This window comes from Hippoglossus stenolepis, chromosome 17 (assembly GCF_022539355.2).
Source record: "Hippoglossus stenolepis isolate QCI-W04-F060 chromosome 17, HSTE1.2, whole genome shotgun sequence".
NCBI classification, from domain to species: domain Eukaryota; kingdom Metazoa; phylum Chordata; class Actinopteri; order Pleuronectiformes; family Pleuronectidae; genus Hippoglossus; species Hippoglossus stenolepis.
In genome coordinates this window covers 22,864,234-22,875,242 of record NC_061499.1, presented here as the reverse complement: position 1 = coordinate 22,875,242, position 11,009 = coordinate 22,864,234, and the positions used below count along the sequence as shown (strand labels likewise).

General features: G+C 41.9%; 1 protein-coding gene across 1 annotated transcript; it reads left to right on the top strand.

The window, feature by feature from the left end:
* The first annotated feature begins 2,410 nt into the window (after positions 1 to 2,410).
* On the top strand, positions 2,411 to 5,132 carry LOC124855049. Its single transcript, XM_047344341.1, has 3 exons — positions 2,411 to 2,660; positions 3,110 to 3,204; positions 3,982 to 5,132. Exons 1-3 carry the CDS (start codon positions 2,569 to 2,571, stop codon positions 4,809 to 4,811), a joined length of 1,017 nt encoding a protein of 338 aa, XP_047200297.1. The 5' UTR covers positions 2,411 to 2,568; the 3' UTR covers positions 4,812 to 5,132.
* Positions 5,133 to 11,009: the final 5,877 nt, after the last annotated feature.

The following is an 11,009-nucleotide window of genomic DNA, read 5'->3' as shown; positions in this document are numbered from 1 at the left end:
TTCCTTTGTAGCTCTGGCTGTATGTTTAGGGTCATTGTCCTGCTGGAAGATGAACCTCCGCCCCAGTCTCAAGTCTTTGCAGACTGCATCAGATTTTCTTCAAGGATTTCCTGTATTTGGCTCCATCCATCTTTCCCTCTATTCTGACCAGTTTCCCTGTACCTGCTGAAGAGAAGCATCCCCACAGCATGATGCTACCACCACCATATTTCACTGTTGGGATGGTGTGCTCAGGGTGATGGGCAGTGTTGGGTTTTCGCCACACATAGCGTTTTGCATTGAGGCCAAAAAGTTCAATTTTGGTCTCATCTGACCAGAGCACCTTCTTCCACATGTTTGCTGTGTCTCCCACATGGCTTCTGGCAAACTCCAAACGGGATTTTTTATGGATCCCTTTCAACAATGGCTTTCTTCTTGCCACTCTTCCATAAAGGCCAGATTTGTGGAGTAGACGACTAATAGTTGTCCTGTGGACAGATTCTCCCACCTCAGCTGTGGATCTCTGCAACTCCTCCAGAGTAACCATGGGCCCCTGGTTGCTTCTCTGATTAATTTTCTCCTTGTCCGACTCTTCAGTTTGGGTGGACGGCCTCCTCTTGGTAGGTTTGCGGTTGTGCCATATTCTTTCCATTTTCTTATGATGGATTTTATGGTGCTCAGAGAGATGTTCAAAGCTCTGGATATTTTTATAACCTAACCCTGCTTCATATTTCTCCACAACTTTATCCCTGACCTGTTTGGTGAGCTCCTTGGTCTTCATGATGCTGTTTGTTCAGTAATGATCTCCAACAAACTCTGAGTCCGTCACAGAACAGGTGTATTTATACTGAGATTAAATTGCAGACAGGTGGACCCTATTTACTAATTATGTGACTTGCAAATGTGACTTGTGAATGCAATTGGTCGCACCAGATCTTTGTTAGGGGTTTCACAGTAAAGGGGTGAATACATATGCACTCAACACTTTTCAGATTTTTATTTGTAAATAATTGTGAAATCCATGTAATATTTCCCCACTTCCAAATGATGCACTATTTTGTGTTGGTCCATTACATAAACTCACGATGAAATAAATTTTAATCTGTGGTTATACCATGACAAAATGTAGAAAAGTCCAAAGGGGTGAATACTTATGCAAGGCACTGTATGTGCTCTGTAAGGTATGATGGGGACATCTAAGTAAGGGCTTTAAAGGTGAGGAGGAGAGTTGTATGTACAAAATTTAACTGGAATCCAGTGTAGAGAAGTTAATAAAGGAGAAGTGATCTCTTGTTCTGGTTCTTAGTACAATTGCTGCAGCATTTTGGACAAGCTGCAGAGTCTTTAAAGAGTTAGTGGTGGAGCCTGATAATAAATATCTCTGGCCAGTTCCATGCCCTGCAAAAATACTGATTTGATGTCCATAGAATAGATTTGCCACTGATTTTGACAGATTACTGCTAACGGATTTCTAATAGATTCTGAATCACAGGTTGGGGAATCTTTCTGTAACTTGTGAATATTACTTCAAAACCTCTTGCTACAAGTTGTGCTTTAGGCACAATACCTTGGAATTTTCTGTGAGACTACAGACCCATCTGGTGGAGATACATTATTGACCTGCACCTTCAACTTTTCCAAAAACATCATTATTGTGCCAGTTCTTTATTTCTTCGAGTTTGGCTACATTAAATGAGATATCTTTAGTTATAAGTACATCAGCATCCATGTTTTCTGGTTCAATGTTAAGACTATCAACGTGTGACATGTCAACTGACTCCTTTTGCCCATCACTGCCTTTAGTTTCAAGATGTTGCAGGTTATACCAGTTTTGTTCTTTCCTGTGGCTTTGCCCTGCTATGCCTAAAACTCTAGCTTTATGTTGAAAGCCATAAGTTTTGTTTAAAAATGTTACAGTATGACCTCCTCTTTGCTGTATACCTGTGGATGAATCAGGATTTGCACATACATGGTGCTCTGTCTCAGCTTGTTTCACATTTGTTTGTGTCATGGATGAATGCAACACTTCTCCTGCATTCGCCTCCATGTCACTGATGTTGTCTGTGTCTGTATTCTGTTCACTAGCTGCTGCATTGTTTGAAATAGTCTTCTCATTTTCTGCTTTTCTGTCAGGATCATCTTGTACAATTTGCTTATCCTAATCCTCTGTGTTCACCTTACAAAGTCTAGGGTGATGTACACTAACAAGAATACCCCCATGTCTTACAAATACTACAACTCCACCTTGACCAATAACCACCCCTGTCTCATAATTGTCATCTGTGGGTCTGAGTTGCTTGCACAGTGCCCTCCTTATCCTCTCTGAACACTTGGCTTCTGTGAATGCTTTCCTGAAGCATGTAATGCTGTGAGTCTCTGATTGTTTCTTTCCAGTATTGCGTTGCTCCAGGACTGTATCCTTCTGTTGTTTTGAAACAAAACAGGTTCAAAGAGGTTCATGTAAATATAATCTTACAGTTATGTTAAATTTGCTTGATCCTGTTCTGTCCCACTGCAGGGTGTGATATACGTTGGTACATCAGAGGGTGTGGTGAGGGTTCCCACATCAAACTGTTCCTTTTACTGGACATGTGCTCAGTGTGTGCTGGCCGGAGACCCTTCTGTGGTTGGGACACTGCCAACAGGGCCTGCGTGGAGGCATCTAACACCCAGACCAGTTTGTGAGTACAACAAAATTTTGCCATTTTTATTTATTTTGTTAAAATGTGTCCTGTTGAGTCCTTTGATGAAGAACATGTTGATAGAATGGAAATGATAGCACTGGTCTATTGAAATTGGTTTATTAAGCTGTATTATTTTGATATTTTTCTATGGGTGTAGATAGCATGTGACATTTTTTGTTTACAGACTTTTCTTTATTTTAAAGAAATGCAAGACTTTTGTATTAAAATAAAAGGTATTAAAACAACAATAAGTAATTTACCAAGTAGTCAAGAAATAATACAAATTGAATGCAAAAAGTCTTCAAAACATTATTTTCACTACTCACATAAAGCTATACTATTGGATATTTTAACAGGACTAGGGGACATGATGGTGTTACTTAAATAGTTTATGTAAAAATAAAAAGAGCTGAAGAGAGAAGTACAATGGCTATCTTACTCTGCAGAAGCCAGGATGTAGACAGAGGGAATGTTGAAGAGGCATGCAACAGTGTAACATTACCACATCGAGCCAGATTCGGACCAACCAAACTGTCTGCAAGTAAGTGTCACTTATATTATTATCAATAAATATTCTAAATAAGGATCCAGTAATATGTTGCTTCCAAGAAGTGTGACTACAATATGTACTGATGCACTAAAGACAGTGATGAATTGGTACATAAAAGAGACTAGCCTTCAATATGCATTGTTTGTTGGCTTTAAAGACGTTATGGAGCACCGATGTCATCCCAAGCCAACATACAGAGGCAATTTTTGTAACATTGTGTGCATGAATTGGTTCTAACCAAGGAAACAGAATACTTTGATTATGTAAGCTGGTAAAATGTGGTAGCCCAACCTATGTCAGAGTATAGAGCCTTCATGGAGCATGTAATAGTAAATGGTCTGTATTTATAAAGCCCTTTTCTAGTCTTGATGACAACTTAAAATGCTTTACACCCATTCACACACACACACATTCATACAGTGCATCTATGCGCAGCACTTTCTCTTATCACACTCTGCCAGCACAGCTGTCGGGGGGTATTTGGGGTTAAATATCTTGCCCAAGGACACTTCAGCAAGTGGAATCGTGGAGACTGGGATTGAACTGACGATGATCCACTCCACCTCCTGAGCCATGGCTGCCCCTAATGTAATGTAATGCGCTGTGGACATGCTTATTTTACACATGTATGCATTTACTGAGTGAGCAGCAGATGCTTTAGCAGGTTTAGACTACTGCTGGAAGTTTTCATATCTGATGACAATGGGAGAGTAACATGGAGGCTCCTTGTGTATTTTGGGCTCTGTTGACTTGTAATCTCTGTGTCAGCATCATGTCCTACAGGTGAGCTGGTGTCTGTAGCTCTAAATGAAGTGGTGCGACTGCAGTGTCCCGCGGCATCACAGCTGTCCCAGCAGATGTGGGAGCGTCCTAACAGCCGGCTGTCCACAGACCTGTACCTGCACCTGGGGGACGGGAGTCTAAGCTTTGTGGCCACCCCTGCCACGCTGGGCCACTACCTCTGTCTGTCCACTGAGAATGGCTACCAGCAGACTATGGCCATCTATCATGTAAAACAGAAGAGCAGCCCAATGGCTCAAACTCCAACCAGTTACACCCGGCCTCAGGCACAACCCATAACCACCACTCAGACTGTGTCTAGAGGTGGACCTGGATTGCACACCTCTGGGACTCAAAGAAAGGAAATAAGAAATGGAAAGATTGAGCCAACACGGTCAAGCAGGGAAACTCAGGTCATCACCAGGCAGCAGGGCAGGAACCTGACCATGTGGACACATAAATCTGGGCAGAAGGAGGTTGGCTTTCAGGATGGGGAGTCTCTGCAGTTGGCTCCAGGCCCCTGCTATCTAAAGGAGCTGGTGGCTGTATCAATTCTGCTGGTGCTCTCCCTCAGTTTACTGATCACCATGCTTTTGTACGTCATCAGACAGCGGTGCCACAGCCGAACAGCCCCGCATGCAGGGACTCCAACCAGAGACTCAGACAGAAGGACCCCTGTGGAGCAGGAGGCCCTCAGGGGGAACCAGTCTCTGAGTAAACGCAATGGACAAACCCTGCACAGTGGACAAGCCAGTGGTTCAGGCTGTAACGGGGCACTCACAGGCTCTAATGGACATTTGCCCAACACTCCCATCTGAACAGTTCCTGAAATTGTAGCTGTTACAGATAAGACTAGATGAGAGTGGGGTAGGAGGTGAGGTGGGTGGTAATTCCAGTGGTACTTAACTGCAGACATATGCTTCTTCTTTGTGTCCAGAAGCTGAAAAACAGGCTGTGATGTTCTGGATGTTTCACTTACTAGAAGGTGAAAGCTGATCCAGTACAATCTGTTCTCTCTGTGTTTTTATAGTACAGTCAGTCTTTGATCTAGGGCTGCACGATATTAGGAAAACATGCGATACGTTGTTGAATATTGCAATGATGATATGACTTAATAATAATAAACAAATGCTTGAGTATACGGTGTTAAAGTCTTTCTGCTTCAGTTTCACTGCTAAAATAGACCCCATACAGTGAGTAGCATATGCAGACTCTGAAAAAAAATTATAAGCATTATTGCGTGCGCGGGTGCATGTGCGCTCCTGCGCAAAAGAGCGAGCGGTACGGCTGATGAACTCATTAAGAAAAGCCTCGTTCAGTGTTGATATTGTGGAGTTATTTCAAACAAAACATTTGTTACTTTCCTTCAGGTTCTGGGGTCATAAATAAGTTACACAAATCTTTTATATAATCAACTGCTCGTAGTGATGATTTTAACTCGGGACAAATGTGATCACTAGAAGTTTCCACAGTAGAATTTAGTCGGGAGGAGGCGGCACAAGATTTGACGGAGCTGCCTCACACTTCTCTGTTCTCTCTCTATTCTCTTCTTTCGACAATGATTCATTGATTTGATTATCTTTTATTTATTATCTAGGGCAGCAGGGCTCCATCTGATTGATATCCTGCATGTTGATATCATGATGACGATACATTTTCGATTTATCGTGCAGCCCTACTTAGATCCAAAGTGACTGACAGCTACAGTTATGTATCATTTTATATGACAACATTTTCAAGAATTCATCCAAAACAAATAGCTATTATGATTTGCAATCTTTAGAAGTCTGAGCTCAAGTTCAGCACAATTGTTCAATTTCAAAATGTTCCCTTCAAAGAACTGTATAATTAGAGAAGTCATTGGTGGGTGAAGGTGATCGAGGTGGATGACCACACACACATTCATCTTTAACATTCATTCATGTCTCCTCGCTCCTCTGTAACCCAGGGGGCCAGCCTGGAAGAAACATGAGCATTGATACCAGAGACCATTTTTTACTTAAATCTGATCCAAACACCCCTTGATTAGAAATGTTCTGCTGACTGATCTGATGCTACAGATGGTGTTTGGGACACAACAGCTGCAGCTCAGGTGTTCTTTTACTATTAAGTTTATATGTTATTTGTGTTCCAACTCACCATTTAGTCACAATGATTGGATCAGTGGAAACTGTTGGTCTAATTGATAAATGAAGCATAAACAACTTTCTATAAACTGTAATGTGTGTAATCTTGCAGAGAGAAAAAAGTCGGTAATCTTTCAGCTTTGAATAATGAAGTTGTCTCTTTTTCTGTACATCGTTTCCGAGCTCCCTATGAGATTTATTCAACTAAATCATTCTAAAAAATATCATAACCTGTATACTTCAAAATGACTTCACAAGCCCATAACTCAAGCATTGTTGGCTTTGTCGGCACAGTTATTTGAGCAGTCCCTTAATAAACTGTGATCTGAAAATCTGTTCAGTCAAAATAAAAATGCAGCTTTCCATTGGTTGTGTAACTGAGTCCAATGTGACAAAGTTTAAGTGGCACCACTATATCCTTTGTTGTTTGTAGTGTTTGGCAATATCTGTGCAAATACAAACTCCAAAGTATCTGCAGACTGACAGCTGATCTAGCTGTTATCCAATTGTGCTTTGTCTTCACAAAGTGACATGTCTTTAGATGACTGTTCAGAGTAAAATATGCCTGATATGTCTTCATACATTTCATCACTTCCTCTCTCCTCACATCTTTACTTGCATCCAAGATCCGAGCGAAGGAAACAAGGAGATTTTTTGGGCAAATGAGAAGCAGCAATTCTTTGTGCTGTCTGGACAGGAGATGAAACAGATTTCAGCAAGAATTCTCCTGGAGAACACCAATAGTGTTGGCCATGTATTCATACATTGGAGAGGTTAATGATTAACTGGTAAAGGATAACAGAATAATTCTACTGCTTCATAGAAAATCAGCATTTTTTTATTAGATAGATTTTTGTCCCTTCATAAATAAGGTGTGGTTAATAACACAATTCTTGCCTTTATAATACTTTCAATTTTTCAAGGTTTTGACCACTGTATTTCTAAATTATGTCACTTTGCTCATCACTACTTATTGAGATGATTCCATTTTTGATGCAATGAAAATCCAGAATGGATAAAAGTCATGTCATATCAACAAATGCATTGTATTTTTTGTCAAACTATACACAACCTTTTGCAGTCAAAATCCTTCACAATTCACAAATGTTATGCTCAATCTAACAGTTATTGATTGCAAAGGTGGGAAAATCTGAAAGGCTGGAAAATAGTTAAGTCCTCTAAAAAGTGTTCTCTCAAAGACATTCTGATATGGTTCTTTTCATTCATATTGATCGTCTGATATACAAAGTCATATTGAACCTGATCTGAAATTTTCTGTCATGTTTTTCTGAGCATTTGTCATTTGGTGATTGGTGAGATATTTCATTAAATGCTAAATGATCTGGATGCAATTTTTACCAGCGGTTTGACCCAGATACCAACCACTGCATTAGTTTATCATAGGACGTATAGAAGAAGACGGTCCAGACTCCAGGCACACTGCCCCACCCCCAGGGATTTCTACAGCATGTTCATCCAATTTTATACCAATATTAATATTGATGGCTTCTTCATGCAATTTACAACCTGTATGCTTTGAAATTGATTAGACGAACAGTTTGCAAGATATGCATTCCACAAACAGACTGACAGACAAACGTTTGTGGAATTACTAGATAGACTAGTGCAGTTCTCATTCATAATCTGTTTGGAATGCACTGTTTGGTTGGCCTGCGGTGATGCTCAGGAGCCTACTTCAGATTTAATCCTTAATCCCCTACGCAAAAGTAACTGAATAGATTTCCACTTGGTATAAGGATGGGTTTTTTCACTTTCTTTAACATTGCGAGAAGGGCTGCTTTTCAACATTTTCGCTGTTTTCCCAGGGAATAATTCATGGATCTTGATTAAATCAGGCATATTTCAGAACTGATATCTATGAGTATGTGTAATTTGGTGCAGCCTGACTAAATTTTAGGGGACTGTTGGGCCTTGTTAGAGGTATGTGCTCTACTGAGTGCCATTCTAGTTGTGATATTGTATCAAACCAGCTGCAGCCTCCTTAAAGTTGTGATCTCTGAAAAAAGTGCATTTTTCTAGTTCCACAACATGACACTGAACACAGCTGTTGCAACAAGACAAGGATTTGCTGGCTGCTGGGATAGCACACAGTGCTTGCAAGATGAAAAGACAGGCCTTTTGTACCTCAACCCACACATGTAAGGAATCACAACTAGCCCTACAATTGACTCTGACCAAGGCATTTTAGCTGCACACTGTTGCTGTTGGCTCAAATATATTGAACACATTTCACCATAGAGCTTAAAATACTTCACATATTAAGAATATTCTGTTAAGATGTGAGTAAGCGTTGAAGAAGTCAGGGTAAGTGGTGCGTTTGCCTGAACTTCAGTTCTTAAACTGTGTGCATCAAATCCAATATAAGGCAACTTCCTGAGGATTCATAAGACTAAAGAACTGCACATGACCTAGGCCTTCACAGACCCAAAATACTAAACAGTACAACAACATTTAAAGTGTCAGTAATTTCCTATTTTAGCACCGAGGTCATACTACTGTTCGGCTGCTGTAGGAACCAGTGCTGACAAACACTGTGATAGCCAGATAAAGGCTGGTTGCCTTTTAGCACCACCTTGTGAGGAAAATGTATTTTATAATGAACCCTACCCTTCACTTCTCTCTAACCTGTAACTGCGAGGGGTGGTGGTGTGTTGTACTCCTCTGGAGTTAGAACATCACAAATGGCAGAGGGCTTTGTTTGAGGCCTAACAGAGAAACAATTAGACTATTTAAAAATTTAAACTTGAACTGTGACACCTGCTGTATCATTATTACTCAGATTCTAAGGATATTTTACATATTGTATCTCAGTACCCCAAGGCTGTATATCAAATTTGGTGTTGATTAACCCTTGTGTGGTATTCATGTTTTGGTCGCTCAGCCAGTGTTTGCGGGTCTGGTGGACCCACTGCATTATTGGTTCTTTCAATCAATACAGCAATAACAATTTATGTAAAAATACTTAACAGATGTTTTCTTTATCCTAATAACAAGCAATATAGACAGCATACTGTATATGGTTAATATGTGTCATTTACCCCTGTTTAATCACATTTATGAATAAAAGTGCTTTTCGTTTTTTGTGATAAAATGCAATTACAAAAGAAAAATCAAGTACAATCAAGATATAGGTGGAAAAAACAAATATCAGTATTGATGTTTATTTCTTGGAACTCAATTATAAATTGAACACACTCTGGCAGTCTACACAACACAAGCAACACTTGCAAGTTCCATGCATACGGTGAAGCAGCATCACAGGCAGCCCAGATCTTGATTCCGTATTTTGCAGGTTTAGACGGTATGTACTGCCTGAAGGGGCAGCGGCCCCTAAATGGCATCAGCTGCTCATCAACAGTGACATTAGGCCCAGGGTTGTAAAATAGGGTGAGGCGGGGCACCCACTTGTCCCATACTGTCCTGATGGCAGCTAGCTTGTCTTTCTGCCGCCGAGCTGGTCTGATGTCTCTGTTATCAAAGCAGATAATCCTGGAAATAATCTGGAAGATTTCCAGAGACATTGTTCCTCGGAAAAGTTCTCTGCCAGTTTCTGCATCCCACAGGGATTCTGTGGATTCCCCTCTTGGATTTGAAAACTCCAGCAAGGATAAGAACCCTAAAGTAAGCAAATAAATGGGTTTGGTCCATCTCATTCCACCTCTCTCCAAAAACACGCTGTCCCTCCAAATTAGTGAAATCCAGAATGATTTTCTGGATGGAATCCAGGATGAAAAGTTCAAAAGAAGACTTGATGTCCTGTACATGAGTGACCGCTATCCATCTTGGCACTGGTTGCATCCTTATTACATTGGTAGCCATGCGGGGTGGCTCATTCCTTGGGCAAAAAGACCATTCAAGTTTATAATTTTTTGACATCCATATTTCTCCACTTGCTGGCTGCTGACGGGCGGGTCCTGTGTCTGGCTGCAGACGGGCGGGTCCTGTGTCTGGCTGCAGACGGGCGGGTCCTGGGGCTGGCTGCAGACGGGCGGGTCCTGGGGCTGGCTGCTGACGGGCGGGTCCTGGGGCTGGCTGCTGACGGGCGGGTCCTGTGTCTGGCTGCTGACGGGCGGGTCCTGTGGCTGGCTGCTGACGGGCGGGTCCTGGGGCTGGCTGCTGACGGGCGGGTCCTGGGGCTGGCTGCTGACGGGCGGGTCCTGTGGCTGGCTGCGGACGGGCGGGTCCTGTGTCTGGCTGCTGACGGGCGGGTCCTGGGGCTGGCTGCTGACGGGCGGGTCCTGGGGCTGGCTGCTGACGGGCGGGTCCTGGGGCTGGCTGCGGACGGGCTTTTTTCTTGGAGCTGGCCGATGGTCATTCTCATCCTCTTCTTCAAACTCACTGTCAGACTCTGAATTGACAGAAATATGATCTTCATATTCTGAAAACTCTTCCTCTTCATTGTCTTCCAAAGCTTCTCTCTCTTCAAAAATCATTTCTAAAGCCCTTTGAGCAGAGAATCCTTTCGCCGTCTTCATCGATTGTGATAAGGAGCCACACGGTCAAAGCTATGTATTTGTTGTATCCCCGCCCCCAATTTGCAGCTGGGATAGTGTGAGAGAAAATATAGAATGTTCCCAGCAAGACAGATGGTAAAATGTGCAGGAATGAGGGAGCAGAAGTGCTTGAAATGTACAGTTTCCACACTTTTCTTACCCCTGGGTCCAGTGGACCCGAACACCACATATGTAATATAAATGTGTAGGGGGGGGTGTACGGTGTACAGTCACTGAAAATATGTTCTTTTATATGTTCATCACAGAAAATGAGCCAAGGCCAATGAGTCTGAGGTTGGAAAAATTATTAATCGCATCATTTTTCTTTTAGCAAACATTGAAAACGGGTCCCACAGACCGGAACAATCTGCGGCCG